Source organism: Bubalus kerabau, chromosome 4 (genome assembly GCF_029407905.1).
Source record: "Bubalus kerabau isolate K-KA32 ecotype Philippines breed swamp buffalo chromosome 4, PCC_UOA_SB_1v2, whole genome shotgun sequence".
NCBI classification, from domain to species: domain Eukaryota; kingdom Metazoa; phylum Chordata; class Mammalia; order Artiodactyla; family Bovidae; genus Bubalus; species Bubalus kerabau.
In genome coordinates this window covers 9675768-9693918 of record NC_073627.1, presented here as the reverse complement: position 1 = coordinate 9693918, position 18151 = coordinate 9675768, and the positions used below count along the sequence as shown (strand labels likewise).

Below are 18151 nucleotides of genomic sequence, written 5' to 3'. Positions count from 1 at the left end.
AAAATGTGGGAAATTCTTAAAGAGATGGGAATACCAGACCACCTGATCTGCCTCCTGAGAAATCTGAATGCAGGTCAAGAAGCAACAGTTAGATCCGGACATGTAGCAACAGACTGGTTCCAAATAGGAAAAGGAGTACGTCAAGGCTGTATATTGTCACCCTGCTTATTTAAATTATATGCAGAGTACATCATGAGAAACACTGGGCTGGAAGAAGTACAAGCTGGAATCAAGATTGTCAGGAGAAATATCAATAACCTCAGATATGCAGATGACACCACCCTTATGGCAGAAAGTGAAGAGGAACTAAAGAGCCTCTTGATGAAAGTGAAAGAGGAGAGTAAAAAAGTTGGCTTAAAACTCAACATTCAGAAAACTAAGATCATGGCATCTAGTCCCATCACTTCATGGCAAATAGATGGGGAAACAATGGAAACAGTGAGAGACTTTATTTTTGGGGGCTCCAAAATCACTGCAGATGGTGACTGCAGCCATGAAATTAAAAGACCCTTGCTCCTGGGAAGAAAAACTATGACCAAGCTAGATAGCGTATTTAAAAGCAGAGCCATTACTTTGCCAACAGAGGTCTGTCTAGTCAAAGCTTTGGTTTTTCCAGTAGTCATGTACGGATGTGAGATTTGAGCTATAAAGAAAGCTAAGTGCTGAAGAATTGATGCTTTTGAACTGTGGTGTTGGAGAAGACTCTTGAGAGTCCCTTGGACAGCAAGAGATCAAACCAGTCAATCCTCAAGGAAATCAGTCCTGAATATTCATTGGAAGGACTGATGTTAAAGTTGAAACTCCAGTACTTTGGCCACCTGATGTGAAGAACTGACTCACTGGAAAAGACCCTGATGCTGGGAAAGATTGAGGCAGGAGGAGAAGGGGACGACAGAGGATGAGATGGTTGGATGGCATCACCGACTCGATGGACATGAGTTTGAGCAATCTCTGGGAGTTAGTGCTGGACAGGGAAGTCTGGCATGCTGCATTCCATGGGGTCACAAAGAGTCGGACATGACTGAGCAACTGAACTGAACTGAACTGAAATTAAACTTCAGCAAAATTAAAATTAAAAACGTCTGGAATGGCACCCCACTCCAGTACTTTTGCCTAGGAAATCCCATGGACGGAGGAGCCTGGTAGGCTGCAGTCCATAGGCTCACTACAGTCGGACACGACTGAGCGACTTCACTTTCCCTTTTCACTTTCATGCATTGGAGGAGGAAATGGCAACCCACTCCAGTGTTCTTGCCTGGAGAATCCCAGGGACGGGGAAGCCTGGTGGGCTGCCGTCTATGGGGTCGCACAGAGTCGGACACGACTGAAGCGACTTAGCAGCAGTAGCAGCAGCAGCTCACCAAAAGTTATATCATAAACAAATGAGTAGGGACTTTCCCGGTGGTCAAGTGGCTAAAGACTCCGTGCTCCCAATACAGGGGACCAGGGTCCAAATCCCTGGTCAAGGACTAGATTCCACACGCTGCAACAAAAGCTCCTGCACGCCACAAGTAAGACTCCTGTGTAGCCAATTAAATAAATATTTTTTAAGAACAAAGGAGTAGGCAAGCCATGGAGTGAGAAAAAAAAATATTTGCAACTCATGTATCTAACAAAAGACCAGTATCCAGAAAGAATGTAATAACCCAATTTTAAAATGGGCAACAGATTTGAAAAGACGTTTCACAGAGGAAAATATACGAAAAGCCAATAAGCACATGGAAATGTGCGCCACAGCCTGAGTCATCAGACAAATGCAAATTGAAGCCAGAATGAGATACCACCACACACCCACCAGAAGGACTACACTGTGAACCAGAGAGCAACGAACGCCGGCAAGGATGTGGAGCCTCCGGAATGCTCAAACGGTGCTGGTGGGCGTGTGAAAACACAGCAGCCGCTTGGGGTACAGAATGTGGCAGTTTCTTATAAATCTAACCACATTCCTCTCCTCCAGCCCAGCACAATTCTACTCCCTGGTATTTACACAAGAGACATGGAAGCGTATGTCCACAAGAAACCTACCCAAGCATCTTTATTCGTGAGCCCTCCAAAATGGAAACGGCAAGGGGCCCATGAACAGAACGGCTAAATGTTCACACAATGAACACCACGCAGCAATCCTAGAACAACTAGTGTTACCTGCAGCAACATGGGTGTGCCTGAAAAACACATACATATGCAAACTGGCAAAATTAATCTACCGTGGGAAAAAAAAAATCAGAAGTTAGGGAGGTGGAGGCAGAAATTAGCCAGGAGAGGGATTCATGCAGGGGTGATGGTGATGCTCTATGTGCTGATAGGAGCTGGGATACAGAGTGCTGTTATGACCTGTGCATTTCATGGTACATCAGTTTTACCTCAAAGAAAGAAAAGGAACCACAAACAAATACTGGACTCTGGTTGCTGTTGTTGTTATTATTGTTCAGTCGCCCAGTCCTATCTCTTTGCGACCCCATGGAATGCAGCACGCCAGGCCTCCCTGTCTCTCACCATCTCCTGAAGTTTGCGTAAGTTCATGTCCATTGCATCAGCGATGCCGTCCAGCCATCTCATCCTCTGACACCCTCTTTTCTTTCTGCCCTCAATCTTTCCAACGGCAGACAGGGACTCTGATTAGTGAGAGGCAAACTGGAGTTTTTGCAGGGTCACGTGAACCGTTATCAACAACTGATTTTGAAACGCATCCAAAAAACCACACGGGCTGTTGATGGAGGGAGGGATGGGTGTGTGATGAAGCCAGGAGCAAAATGAGCCCTGAGGAATCTAGGTGGTGGGTGTGGAGGTGTTTGCACTGTAATTCTTTGATCTTTCCTGCGTGTCTGAAATTTTTCATAGTAAAAAGTTGGAAAATTTTTAAAGAGACTGAGATATATCAGCCAAAAATAGAAAAGCAAGAAGACATAGTAGGAGACTCCTCCCTGAAGCCCTGAGCTCTCAGACATCCCTTGTCTGGTGAGGGTTAGGACCACCTTCTGCAAGATCTGCAGTGCTCCAGCCCCGGTGCCAGGGTAAGTGCCAGCCTCACAGTACTTCCCAAGTGAGTGGAAATAACACCAAGGCAGTGTGCGTGCGTCTGTACGTGTCAAGTCGCTTCAGTCGTGTCCGATTCTGCAACCCCTTGGACTACAGGCTCCTCTGTCCATGGGATTCTCCAGGTAAGAATTCTGGAGTGGGTTGCCATGCCCTCCTCCAAGGGATCTTCCCGACCCAGGGATGGAACCCGCATCTCTTAGGTCTCCTACCTTGGCACTAGCGCCACCTGGGAAGCCCCACTAGGGCAGCCTTTTCCCACTAATTTCATGAAAATGAAAACCCAGCAGGAGCTGGGCTCTTGAGAGCCTGCATCGCCACCTCCTGGAGGAAAGGCTGCCTGCACCTGAATTCCTGCCCCTTTTTGGGGCTGGCTTCACAGCGGTCCCCTCGCTTCCTCCCAGGGCTTGGCCAGGCCCTCACTGCGGTAAATCTGGGGGTGAGATGCATGGACGATGCATTCCTCCAGAACCTGGGCCCCTTGGTCCACAGCTCCTGAGGAGGTGTGCGTTCCCCTTCCCCTCCTAGCTGCTCTCTACAGGCTGGGGGGAGGCGGGTGCTACAGGGAGGTCCCGGAGGCATGCCCCCCCAAACACACGTCACAAAGGCACAGGCCAAGACCACCCTCTCAAGGTGATGAACAAGTTCCCAGCCTGCTATCAACCCCAACCCCTTCCCTCTGCCTTGGACACAGGCCACATCAGGATCGATGGTGGTTTAGTTGCTGCATTGGGTCCAACTCTTGTGACCCCATGGACTATAGCCCACAAGGCTCCTCTGTTCATAGGATTTCCCAGGGAAGAAAACTGGAGTAGGTTGCCATTTCCTTCTCCAGGAGTTCCTCCTAACCCAGGGATCAAGCCTGGGTCTCCTCCATTGCAGGTGGTCTCCTGTATTGCAGGCAGTTTCCAAAAAAGAACCCGAGGCACTGAGAGTGGAGTCATTTTCAAAGATCACACAAGTAAGGTGTAATGTGAGAGGACTCTTCGTCTCAGCCAGACCTTATGCTTTTTGCACAATAACACACTGCAGCCCCATTAAGTCAAAGATACGTGCATGCGTACTCGGTCCTGCTGACTCTTTGGGACCCCGTGGACTGTAACCCACCAGGCTCAGGATTAGGACACTCTAAAGACCGTTGACGTTGGAAAAACACTGAAAACAGTCATTCTAAAGATATAGTTCTTGGGACTTCCCTGGTGGTCCAGTGGCTAAGACTCTGCCAATGCAGGAGATGCAAGAGATGCGTGTTCGATCCCTGGATTGGGAAGATCCCCTGGAGAAGGGCATGGCAACCCACTCCAGTTTTCTTGCCTGGAGAATCCCATGCACAGAGGAGCCTGGCAGGCTACAGTCCATGGGGTTGCAAGGAGCAGGACACGACTGAGCAACGAACACTATTTTTAAAGATGTAGTTCTTTAGTTATTATCATATAACAATACATTGACATCTCCCACGGTGGACATGCCTGAGTGCCCTGCATCCTTGGATGGAATAAGCCACCTGGAGAAGGCACCTGAGCCCGGTGGAGGGACAAGCCAGCTAGGGCCGGGCTGGGTGGATGGGAGGCGGGCAAAGTCCAGACTGAGGTGCATCAGGGGCAAGAGGACCAGAGAGAGACATGAGCCTGAGCAAAGCCACGGGAAGGGAGGCCACAGGTCGTGCACTGAGCCCTGTGCTCGATGGTCACACCATGCCACCCCCATAGGTGCCTGGGGGTGGTCAGGAGTCTTGCTAGCTCTCGAGGGGAGCAGGGTATCCTATCAGAGGGGCTCTTTGATCTCCTTTGTCCCCACCTGGCTCTCTCCAAGTAAGCAGCAACAGTGTCAGGAAAGGACAGAGGGAAAACCCAGGACAGGCTGCAGGAAGGTCAACTCCAAGATGCCCAGGAAACAGAAGCTGGGGGAGCAGCAACTCAGGCCACACCAGCAGGAGCGGGGGTTGGTGCCCTGACCCATGAGCCGCATCACGGTCACACCTCCCCGGAACCACCTCCTCCCTGACACACAAGCCCTGGGGGCCGTGGCCAGCAGAGCAGGCTGGGTGCCTGGGCTCCCCGGGTGGCTCCTTCCTGCCACACTAGCTCTGGGTGCAGGACGCAGCCAGCTCTGTGCGGAGGAGCTCTGTGCTGGCTCGAGGGGCGCCCGGAGCAGGAGAGGAAGGTGCTCGGTGCATACACAGTGCCAGCAACCCCAGGTTCCCAGCACCTGCCTCTCTGGGTGACACGGGACACAGAGGGGACACAGTGGACCCTGGGGGAGCGGTGGAGGGTCTGAAGGAGAAGAAGCAGGGGGCTGGGAGAGTAGCTGGGAGACCCACTCTGGACCAGAGAAGAGGGTCAGCCTCAGAGGGGAGAGAAGGGATGCAGAGGCGGTGAAGGGAGGTGACACGAGGGGTTCCCGGCAGGACCAGTGGCTGGGACAGAGTAGGAGGGGGCCAGGCCGCAGCCCAAGGTCACACCGGCTCCTCGGTGCCCGCCCAACTCCACCTGCCAGGCCACCTCTGCTATCCTGCCCTCCTCCCCCAGGGACCAAGCCAGATCCCCGGGGCCTTGGCTACTGCTCCATCACAGAAGGAGGCTCTGACTCACCCCAGCTCTGAGGGCCAGTGGAGAACATTCTGTATTCCTGTGCCTCCCCTGGAGTTAGGAGCCCAGAGCTGGGAGAAAGCTCAGAGGTTCAAGGGGGCCGGTGAGACGGGATGGTGTCCTCAGACACTCGGGGCACACAGGGCCACCACCCCACACGGGGGGCATGGGCAGGCACAGAGGCTCAGAACCCAGGCCTCAGGCCACCCCTGCCCCCCAGCCAAGCATCCAGCAAACCACAGCCTCTGCGCTCAGAGACCGAAAGCACTCCATCCTAAAGACAGGCAGTGGCGGGGCAGGGCGGGGCAGGGCTGGCTACCACGTCAGCGCGTCCAGTGGCCTCTCCAACCACCAGGGTCCACCCAGCAATCAGAGGCCCCCCTCTGCAACTGCTAGAGCGACGGTCACGGCCACCCCTCGGAGCTCCCCGGCTTCTCCTCCCTGCCTGGCAGGCACAGGGCACTCGGGTCCTGTCGCTTCCTCCACGTGGCACCAATCACACCACAGAAAAAAAACACACCATCACCAGGGCCTCCGAGGCCGGGCCTGACCTGAGTCCGTTTTGCTGGACTCAGACTTGCCTGTCTCTTCCAAAAACACAGCCCAGCCACTGGCACCTCCACGATGTTCTGACCTCAGGGCCTTTGCATCTGCTATTTCCTTTGCTTGAATGTCCTTCCTCAGGATCCTGGCCTGGTCAGGTCCTTCCGGACATGTATATTTCAGCTCAGTGTCACCCTCTCAAGGAAGGTGTCCGTTAATACACATAAATACACACATACACACACACACACCCGACAATAATCACATCACCTGGCAACAATCACATCACATAGCCTGTTCTTTGCTTTTCCATCTCAAGTCAGAAATTGGTGTGTTTATTGGTTAGCTGCCTGACAGCGATTTCAGATGACCTGTCCCAAAGGAGCAAGGGACTGGCTGTCCCTTACCTCTTACTTTAGGCCAAGTACCTAGGGGATGCCTGAATCTAGCAGGACCTCCAGAAAGATTTGCTGGCTAACTGGGACGACTGCTGTCAATAGTTATCCTGCAAACAGGAATTTGGAGATGTCATGACCTGAGATGAACTCAAAGGTCATGACCTGAAATGAACAGACAGAGGTCACTGATTGGTCACTCGTGCTGGTAGGAGAGAGAACCAGGACCGTGGGGAGGAACAGGTGCTGGGGTGCAGGTTGCTGCCATCCGGAGCCGGGCGGCTCTTCACACCAGCAGACAGCCCAGCCCCAAAGCATTTTCTTTACTGTCTGAGCCACCAGTGAAGCCCTCCAAAAGCATTTTCAAGTTTTCATAGTAAACTTTCAGAGCCGGCGCTTCTTTGCTGTTTCCAAGGGGTGTGTTGCTTTGTTTATTCAGCTTGCTGAAGTCAGAGTTTTCTCGTTTGTTAAAAAAAGAGAGAGAAGAAAGAAAGAAAAAAAGGAGGGCACATCGGAAGGCCTAAGGCAGGTCCCAAGCCCGAAGGCAGTGAGGGGTCTCCAGGAGCTGAGACCTGCATTGCTAACTGTCCTGAGTTCCAGCAAGGCCACTGGTTAGAGGAAACCTCCCTAGTTTCTCCATTGTGTCCCACCCCCACCCCACGCCCAGCCCAAGGGGAGCGGGATCCACACTGCAGAATCCACATGAGAGCGGTGGAGGCAGGACTGTGGTCCGAGGGACTTTGGGCAAAGCGCTTTAGGTGGTGGCTTCTATTCAGAGATTTGTGCCCAGATGGGAAGGGAGACAAGGGATGACCAGCTCTGAGCAGATGGTCATCAGAGGCGTGAGGCCAGGATGGCAGAAGCAAAGAGGAACAGGGCTGGAGGAGGCTTCTGAGACCAAGCATGGGGACAGAACAGACACAGCCACAGCCAGTCTCACATGCAAGCTGAGCCGAGAGACTGCCGAGAACAGAGGCCCGCCTGACAGTGGGGCAGAGCCCCTGTGCAGCCACGCTCTGCACCAGAGCGGAGGTCCCCTGGCTGGCCTGAGAGGGGATGGTCAAGGCCAGACCCAACCCAGAATCTCCCCCACTTCTTGCCACCCAATGCAGTCAACTTGGGTCTGAGAGGGGAAAAAAAACAAAAGTAGTGAATCAAGAACCCAGGACATGAACTTGGGGCCTTACCTCACAACATGTACAAAAATGAACTCAAAATAGAGCAAAGGCCTAAATACAAGCGCTAAAACTATAAAACTCTCAGAGAGAAACACAGAGGGAAAGCTTTGTGACATTGAGTATGACACCAAAAGCCTGGACATTAAAAGGAAAAAGTTAATAAATTGAGCTGCATCAAAATTAAAAATCTGGGGGGACTTCCCTGGTGGTCCAGTGATTAAGAATCCACCTGCCAATGCAGGAGACACAGGTTCCATCCCTGGTCTGGAAACTAAGATTCCCCACGCCTCGGAACAGCTAAGCCCATGCTCCATCCACAACAGGAGAAGTCACTGCAATGAGAAGCCCCACACCACTACAGAGAGTAGCCCCCGCTGGCCGGAACCAGAGAGAGCCTGTGGGCAGCAGCCAAGACCCAGTGCAGCCAAAAACAAACACACAAAATGTAAAACTTTTTAAGCTCCAAAGGAGCTGATCAACAGAATGAAAAGGCAACACACAGAATCTTATGTCTGATGAGGAATTCATATCCAGAATATTAAAAAAAAAAACACTAGGACTTTCTTATCGGTCCAGTGGTTAAAACTCTGGGTTTACACTGCAGGGGGCTCAGGTTCAATCCCTGGTGGGGAGGAAGGAACTGGGATCCCACATGACACACAGTGAGGCCAGGGGAAAAAAAAAAAAAACACTTCTAGAACTCAATCACACACACACAAAAAACCACCCAATTAAAAAATTGACAAAGGGCCTCAATAGGCATTTCTCTGAAGAAGACATACGGATGCCAACAGGTACATGGGAAGATGCTCCACATCACTAATCATTAGAGAAAGGCAAATCAAAACTGCAATGAGGCACCCCTCCCACTTAATAGACTGGCTGTTGTTTAGAAACATAACAGAAAATAACATGTGCTGGGGAGAATGTGGAGACCCTGGAACCCATGTACCCTGTCTGTGGGAATGCAGAATGGTACAGCTGTGGTAAAAAGCAGTATGGCAGTTCCTCCCAAAATTAAACATAGAATTACCATGTGATTGGTGGCTCAGATAGTAAAGAATCCACCTGTAATGCAGAAGACCTGGGTTTGCTCCCTGGGTTGGGAAGATCCCCTGGAGGAAGGCATGGCAACCCACTCCAGTATTCACACCTGGAGAATCCCATGGACAGAGGAGCCTTGTGCACCGCAGTCCATGGAAATGCAAAGACATGACTGAGCGACTAACACTTTCACTTTCTCCATGCAATCCAGTAATTCTCCTTCTGGGAGTGTACCCAGAAAAATCTGAAAGCAAGGACTTAAGCAAATACCTACACACCCAGATTTATGGCAGCACTTTTCATAAGAGCCAAAAGGTGATTCCTGATAGACCATGGATAAACAAAATACAGTCTACAATGGAATACTATTCTGCCTTAAACAGGAGGGGACTCTGACACCGGCTACAACATACAGGAACTTTGAAATTATTAAATGAAATAAGTCAGTCACAAAAAGACAAATACTGAATGACTCCATTTACATAAGGAACCTGAAATAGTCAAATTCACATAGACAGAAAGCAGAAGGGTGTTGGGCAGGGTCAGGGAGGACGGGGGAATGAGGAAGTAGTGTTTAACAGGGCTTCACTTTGAGAAGATAGGGGCTTCCCTGATAGCTCAGTTGGTAAAGAATCCACCTGCAATGCAGGAAACCCCGGTTCAATTCCTGGGTCGGGAAGATCCCCTGCAGAAGGGAATGGCTACCCACTCCAGTATTTTGGCCTGGAGAATTCCATGGACTGTATAGTTCGTGGGGTTGCAAACAGTCGGACACGACTGAGCAACTTTCACTTTCACTTCACTTTGAGAAGATGGAAAAAGCTCTGGAGATGGACGATTGCACAACTATGCGAGAGCACTTAATGCCCCTGAATTATACACCTAAAAATCACTGAAAAGGCACACTTCATATCATACGAAATCTCTTACATGTGCAATCTTTAAAAAGGGTTGTTGTTTAGTCACTAAATCATGTCTGACTCTTCGTGACCCCATGGACTGTAGCCTGCCAGGCTCCTCTGTCCATGGCATTCCCCAGGCAAGAATACTGGAGTGGGTTGTCATTTCCTCTTCCAGGGCATCTTCCCAACCCAAGGGTCAAACTCGCATCTCCTGCATTGGCAAGCAGATTCTTTGCCACCAGATGCTGAGCCACCAGGGAAGTCCTAAAAAAGGGTGCAAATGCACTTACGTACAAAACATAAGTAGAGTCACAGATGTAGAAAACAAACTATGGTTACTGGGGAATAAAGGTGGGGACGTATAAACTGGGAGATTGGGTTGAGTATACACATATACATGTAATAGATAACTAATAAGGACCGGGAACTTAGCACCCAGACCTCTACTCGATACTCTGTAATGGGATTTCCCTGGTGGTCCAGTGGCTAAGGCTCCATGCTTCCAATGCAGGGGCCCAGGTTCAATCTATGGTCAGGGAGCTAGATTCCACACGATGTAACGAAAAATCCCGCATGTCGCAATGAAGACAAAAGATCCCACATGCTGCAACTAAGACTTAGAGCAGCCAAGTTAACTAAAATAAATATTATTTTAAAAATTACTCTGTAATGACCTACTTGGGAAAAGAATCTAAAAAAGAGTAGATTATGTGTATAACTGATTCACCTTGCTGTACACCAGAAACTAATACAACATTGTAAACCAACTATAATAAATCTTTTTTAAAAAGGTACATTTTATGTTATGTATATTTTACCACAATTTGTTTTAAATGAGTCCAGAGCCCTGGGCACCCGAGGTCCTTACAGAGAACACACAAGGGGTCAGTCCCAATCTCATGCTATACTGTTATTGAAGGCGGTTCTTTATTGTATAACAATGTGATGGTCATGCCATTCCTTAGTAGGACTTTACATTGAAATAAATCCTCTAATCAGGAAGGGTTTTGGACAGACCTATTTGGGGCACAAATACAAAAAATTACAAAGCACCAGGCGAAGGTGACCTTATCAGGCAGGCTGACCCAGGTATCCACTCTGTCCTAGGTCCCTTCTGTCCCCAGAGCCTGTCCCAGGCCTCACCCCACTGGCAGGGGACACAAGCAGCTCCCAGCAGGAAGATGCCTGGAAGCGGGGCAGGCAGGCTTCTGGAATTCTCATGGGGCTGGGCTTCCCACACCATACCAGGAGTAGGGGACCCAATGGCAAAGGCTTGCAGCCAGACTCGGGGACTTCGAGGCATCTTAGGATATGGAATTATCCTGTGCATCGAGGACTCATGAGAACTGGAGTGGGTTGAATGGCGGCCTCCTCAAAACTCATGTTCACCTGGAATCTGTGGACATGGTCCTATTTGGAGAAAAGGGTCTTGCTAATGTCATTAGGATAAGGATCTGGAGTTTTGGTCATGCTGGGTTATATGTGTGCTCAGTGCCTCAGTCCTGTCAGACTCTTTGCGACCCCATGGAGTATAGTCCGCCAGGCTCCTCTGCTCACGGGATTTCCCAGCAAGAACGCTGGAATGGGTTGTCATTTCCTCCTCCAGAAAGGAAATGACCTTTTCCCAGGGATCAACCCCGCATCTCTTTCATCTCCTGCACTGGCAGCCAGATTCTTTACCACTGAGCCATCTGGAAACCACTGGAAGTCCCAGTGGATTACTGGAGTGGGCCCTAAATCCAGGAATGAGTGTCCCTATAAGAGAGAAGCAGAGGGAGACCTGAGACACAGAAGAAGGTCCTGTGACAACAGAGGCAAAGACTGGAGTGAGCATCCAGCAGCCAAGGATGCCAAGGTGCACCATCCACCGCCAGAGGCCAGGAGACTCACGGAGAGGATGCTGTCGCAGGGCATCCTGAAGGAGCCAACCCTCCAACACATCGACTTCAGACTTCCGGCCTCCAGGGCTGGGAGAGGATCCATTGCTGTTGCTGTAAGCTCCCCAGACAGTGGTACGTGGTTACATCAGCCCTAGGAACCTAAGTGGTACTGGATACCGCTACTGGATATTGGAATGGGTAGCCTTTCCCTTCTCCGGGGCATCTTCCCAACCCAGGGATTGAACCCAGGTCTCCCGCATTGCAGGCAGATTCTTTACCAGCTGAGCCACCAGTGAAGCCCAAGAATACTGGAGTGGGTAGCTTATCCCTTCTCCAGCAGATCTTTCCGATCTAGGAATTGAACTGGGGTATCCTGCATTGCAGGTGGATTCTTTACCAACTGAGCTATCAGGGAAGCCCTAGGAAACCAAGGCCCGGGTCAATCAGAGCTGCAAGAGGAAGAGGACCAGGTGGGCCTCGGGCCAAGCTTCTCATCCTGGAGACAGGAAAATCAAGCTCTGGCAACGCGGGTCCAGGACACTGATGACCACAGCGAGTCAAGGGTATGAACTGCCCAGGGACCCAGAGTGAAGAGGGGCCATCAGAGTGAGGCCCAAAGCATGCTTCCCATGATGGGGGGCTGTCCAGCCCCCAGCCCGCCCCACGGCCACGACACAGGACCCCCTGAGCAAGTCAGAGAACCAGCTCTCTCCTCCCTGGTGAGCCTGGGACAGACATCCAATGACAACGTGACCTGGCCCTCCCCACCCCCCAGACCAGCCTCCATGACCAAGCAGAGAAACATCTACATTCTCGGCCGACAGCTCACCACGCGGCCATTCCCAGCCTCCCCGAGGCCCAGCTGAGCTAAGTCACTGCCCCCCCACCCTCACCCCGCCCCAGTGGAAAGTTCCCTTCCTGGAGATTCTCCCTGCTGAAACACAAGCCCTTGGAACGAGATAAAACTGCTTGATTTGTAAAAGCCACAAAGCCAGTCCAGAACAAGGAAAAAAATGCCGACCCTTGGCTGGAAGGAGCGGCCGGTGTCTCAGCGGCCAGTCACTGCTCGGTGACTCATCCCGGCCTGCTGACAAGCCCTCCGGCATCTTCCCAGGGCACAGCCTCAGCCTCAAGGGAGCTGGAGGCGGCGTGGCTGCCGCAGAGGACCCGGGGCCCAAACCAGGCAGGAGTTGGTGCTCCCGGGAGATGGAGCAGGGACACCTGAGGTCTCCTGAGATAGCCCCCAACTGTCCCAAGCCCCTTCCCCACCAACCCCTCCTGGACAGCTGCTGGGCAGTGGCCAAGAGCCAGCCAGACCCTCCTTAAATGCCAGCCCAGCGGGCCATGAGCAGGAACAGCCGATTCTGGAAATTGGCGGGTGGGGCGTCTGGCCAGACAGGCCACCATCCACACACGCTGGGCACCATGACTCCAGCCTCACCCCTACTCGGTGTGCCCGCTGGGGAGGGAGGCAGCTACCTCAACTGCCTAATGGGGTCCCAGAGGGGCAGGGACTGTGAGCGGCAGCCCCGCAGGAGACAGGGACCCCCAGAATCAGCTCAGAGCCCACTGGTGGCGGGGGGGGGGCAAGGCCTGGGGGGCCCTGCTGCTCCGTCTCCCCCACTTTACAGATTAGGAAATGGAGCCTAGGGCCGCAGAGCAACTTGCTCGAGGTCCCAGCAGGAACAGGGTAGAGATAGCTTCCCCAGGGGCCGCTGAAACTCTGAGTTACAATTAAAGACCAAGGTCAAGGTTCGACCAGGTTTGAGGAACGTGGAGGGACAGCTTGAGGACCTGCATTTTCTGGAACCAGGTTTCTAACCCAAGCTTTGAAAGAAATAAGTATCTTTGGATGAAAATGCATTTAAATGAGGATTTCATAGGAAATCCCAACTTTTCCTCAGGCGTAGCCCGGGGGAAGGCACCCGCTCCACTTCTCATCACGAGGGCGTGGTGCTCGGCGAGGCTATAAAGGCACAGAGCTGACTGTTTATTCAGTTCCTGAAAAAGCTCCTGGAGTTTGCTCAGCCTGGGAGGTTCCAGGACGTTGCCACCACTTCTGACTCCCCAGAGACCCCTTCCCAGCCCTTGTGCTCTGGCTCTCTGGTCGCCTGTCTGTCACCCAGCTGGGCCTTGGCTTGGTCATCCGTGAAACTGAAGGCTGGGTGGGAGGCCCTTGACCACCAGGCCAGCAGAGTGATCATCTTCCCAAGTCCTGCACCCGGCAGCCCCGGCCGAGGCTGAGAGCAGGGAACCCAGCTCCCGCCCCGTCCACCCCGGCCAGCCCACGTCACTGAGCTCAAACACACGTGAGGTGCGGTTTCACCAGTCGTGCTTTCTGGCGGTCTCTGGGGCCGCCCCAGCTCCCGTGGTTGGTCGTGGTGCCCATTGGTGCGGGCCCAGTGGCATGGATATGCACGTACACCCACCGCCCATCAGCAGCTCCCCTGCCTGTGGGTGCCCCATCCGCCCTGACACCACACTGGGATCTGATCAGCCCCTGGAGCAGCAGGCAAGGGGCCACCTTCAGAGGAGCCATGGAGACGTGCCTTCCTCCCCTATGGCTTCTTGGGGAGTCCACCATCCCCCCCACAACACATGCAGTGACCAACCACAGACCAGCCTGATGACACCTGTGAAGACACCCAGGGGCCAGGTCAGAGCACCTGAAGCCTGGACGCTGATGCCCAAGATGTCTCAGCCTGCACCGTGTACCCCAGCACCTGGCTCAAGGGGTGCGACGCAAGCAGCAGGCTGGGGAATGAATGGGAACTACTCCTGATGACATCAGATGCTGACCCAGGACACACGCCTGGGAGAAGGATCTCAGGAGATCCACCTGGGAAACAGGGGGCTTCTAACCGGGGTGACTTAGGAGGGGCAGCCTCTTTTCTCTCCGCTTGTCGGTTCTTGCCCAGTCCTGATGGGGCTGAGCCCACTCGGTGCGGGGCTACCTTAACTCCAAACGTAACTCAAAACGCATGCTGTGTGCGGTGTGGATACCAATCCAGGGACCTGGAAGCCCTCTCCAACCCAAGGACCAGGCATCTGCCCTCACGCCTTGCCCCGCCGTGACATTCAGATGTTCTAATCAGTGATTCTACCCCTGAATCTGAACAGAGCCCACAGATCTGTTCTCTCTGTCCTGAAACGTCCCATCCAGACAGGGATGCTCATCGCTACCCTCCTCCCTGTTCTCTGTGCCCAGGTGAGGACAGGACCCGGATGACGCCAACCCCGCAAGTGGGGGTCACCTTGGTCAACTCCCCCAAGCTTCCGGCAGAATAGGAGGAGTTCTGTCCACTGTGTGTGTGCATACACACACACACACACGCATCGGCACATCTTGTCTGGGCACTGGGAGCTCCCAGCCCTGTAATCAACTCCCAGGAAGGCACCAAAATGCTATTTCAGGGAGGAGACCAAGGCGGCCTTGAAGACTTTGGCGAGCAGCGGACAAACAAACCACACGGTGGACAGACAAACCAAAGCGGCGCCCCGGTGCCGCCGGACCGGACCCCAGCGCCAGAATTGGGTCCCCCCCCACCAGACTGTTTCCTGGACTTCAGCGCCCACTGTCTCAGCATTCACAACCGCCTTCAGATGCAAAAGTGGCACGTTGGGAAATGAAAGAGAAATAGTGAGGGAAGGGAGCGGCGAGTTTAAATAAAAGCCAGACTTAGCGAAGCTCCGCTTTTGGAACATTATGGAACATTATGTCCCAGGACCTCAGAACAGTAGAGAGGAAAAGAAATATGCCCGGAAAAATGAGCCGAGGTGACCCCTGGGTGCTTATGTCCCGAAGCATAAAGAAAGTTTCGAGTTAAGGGGAAGGGGCAGCACGGGGCAGGGAGGAGGGCCCCTTGCCTACCTGTGATCCGGTCTCTCTCCATCATTACGGATATATTTAGCAGCAGGCGGGAGTCCCAGCGTCCCCCTTTCCAGAGACGTCCTCCCCTTTCTCACCCCGTCGCCCTCCCTCTTTCTGCCTCCTCCTCCTCCTCCTCCTCCTCCAAAAACACTCTTTGTCTGGTCTAATTTCTTCAATCTGTTGCAATCACGAATGCCTCCAAATTACCACATTTCCATGTGCTGATCATATGTTTGTGCTCCAAACTGAAGTAGCATTGTCTCTTGGAACCGGGAGGGGAAAGGGAGCGAAGGAGAGAAATAAAAAGAAGAGGCGGGAGCGCGGGCCGGACGTGGGCCTTGAAAGGCTCCCGCGGTCCCCGGGGTCCTGCGGCCGAGGACCGGCCGGGGGGGGCTTTGTGCGGTGGCTCCCCGAGGTGCGGCGGCGAGTGGCTTCCGGCGCCTTCTCTCCACCCCCTCCAGCCCCTCCGCCCGGGGCTTCTCGTCTGGCTGCTCCTTTTTAATATCCACTTGGAGAAGCTTAACTTAGCCTCTTGGAAACCAGCTCACAGAGTCAAATTCCTGGCGACTCGCAGAGTCTTTCATTCCGCCCCCCGGCCCGCGATGCTGCGATTTCCTCTGGTTTGAGCCTTTGCAAAGCCTGGTTCCTGCCTGCCTGCCCGCCTGGGCTCCCCTCCACCTCCGCCGGCCCTGCGCCCCCACCCCGGCCTGGCCGGAAGGAGGGGTGGTCGCGTCCCAGGCCGGCTGCCACGGGGAAGGTTCAGGAACACCTGCCAGGGATGAGCCGGAGAAGTGCCCCCCTGCAGATGCCCGGGTGTCCTGTCAGCTTGCTGGGACAGAGGAGGCGACAGAGGAGCTGGCCGGCCCGCCCCGGCGGAGAGGGGAGCGCGGGAAGGAGACTTCCTGGAAGATTCCTACCCCTCGCTCGTGAGTCAGTGAGTCTCCAGCCGTCCCCTGGGAGGGCGCGCAGTTCCTCACCACAGATTCCCCAGACTCAGCGCCTCTCTGGGAGGAGGGGACAGGGGCCTGGCCTGGCTGGGGGCTCAGCTGTTGCTCGGGTCTCCTCTCGGGGGGCTGCTCACCTGGCAACTCAGGGGCAGTGGGGGGAAGGGCAGCACGCGGTCAGAGTGAGGGCTGGGGGTTGGTGGGGTGGGGGCGCTGGGGCTGGTGGCATCTCCTCTGCTCTTTAAGTTTCATTCACTTCAAGGGTTCAAACTAGCAGCCCTCGGCTCAAGGAACACAGAAACAGGCTCTGTTTGCCTGCCTGACTCTGCCTAAAGAAATTGTTGTATCTGTGCCAATGTTGAACACTTGGGCAATTTCACCAAGAACTGCAGATTTTCCTCTTCTCTTGGAAAAGGGAGGGCATACAGCCACACGGAATGAGCCCTCATGGGGCGGGTTTGAAGAGTGCTTCCCTCTTTAGATGAAACTGCCTTTTTTTGGCTTGCTGTGGTCCCCACAGCAAAAAGATACACTCAGTCTGATTATCTGCCGGCGCCTCCCCAGGTGGTCTCTCAGCTTGAGGTCTCTGCCCCACGGCCACTTGGGCAACGTGTCACCGGAAGAGGGCCACACACCATTCTCTGTCAGATGGCTCCCTCTGCCCAGGGCAGGACTCCAAATGCAGTTTCCAAAGTATAGAGGGAAGGAGAAGAGGGCAACAGAAGATGAAGACAGTACGATGGCATCACCGACTCAATGGACATGAATTTGAGCAAACTCGGGGAGACAGTGAAGAACAGAGGAGCCTGGTGTGCTGCAGTCCACGGGGTCACAAAGAGTCTAACAGCAAGAACAACAAAGTGACGAGGGCGTTTTCTTGGGGGTGGGAGTGGGGGCTGACACCTTCTGGGAGACACCAAATCGCAACTCCAGCAGAGTCTGGAGGACAGCTCCAAAGCCGGCCACCTGCACAGTGAGGAGAGGTGTTTCGGGCAGCTTTGGGGCACCCTGTAGGCTGAATAATGCGCCCCCCCAAGATCTCATAACCTAATCCCCTGAACCTGTACATGGGAACTTGTTAGCAGAGAGTCACTGCAGGTCCAGTTAAGTGAAGGATCTTGAGATGGGCGGAGACATTACTTTGCCAACAAAGGTCCGTCTAGTCAAGGCTATGGTTTTTCCAGTGGTCATGTATGGATGTGAGAGTGGTCATGTATGGACTGTGAAGAAAGCTGAGCGCCGAAGAATTGATGCTTTTGAACTGTGGTGTTGGAGAAGACTATTGAGAGTCTCTTGGACTGCAAGGAGATCCAATCAGTCCATTCTGAAGGAGATCAGCCCTGGAATTTCTTTGGAAGGAATGAGGTAACTCCAGTACTTTGGCCACCTCATGTGAAGAGTTGACTCATTGGAAAAGACTCTGATGCTGGGAGGGATTGGGGGCAGGAGGAGAAGGGAACGACAGAGGATGAGATGGCTGGATGGCATCACTGACTTGATGGACGTGAGTCTGAGTGAACTCCGGGAGTTGGTGATGGACAGGGAGGTCTGGTGTGCTGCGATTCATGGGGTTGCAAAGAGTCAGACATGACTGAGCGACTGAACTGAACTAAACTTGAGATGGGAGACTATTCTGAATCACTGATGGGGAGGGAAGGGCCACTAAATGCCATCATGTGTATTCAAGAAGGGGACAGAGGGAGATCTCACACACATACAGAAGGGGATGCTCAAACAGAGCAATCAGAGATGCAAAGATGGTGGCCTTGAAAA

At 53.1% G+C, this 18151-nt stretch overlaps 1 protein-coding gene across 1 annotated transcript in view; it reads right to left on the bottom strand.

Annotated features, from left to right (window-relative positions):
- The window catches only part of SEPTIN9 (septin 9), a 148886-nt gene extending 133343 nt beyond the window's left edge, over positions 1 to 15543 (bottom strand). The window contains exon 1 of the mRNA XM_055575240.1: positions 15435 to 15543. Within this exon, the coding sequence (XP_055431215.1) occupies positions 15435 to 15459 (25 nt within the window). The 5' untranslated portion in view covers positions 15460 to 15543. The remainder of the gene's footprint in view (positions 1 to 15434) is intronic.
- Positions 15544 to 18151: the final 2608 nt, after the last annotated feature.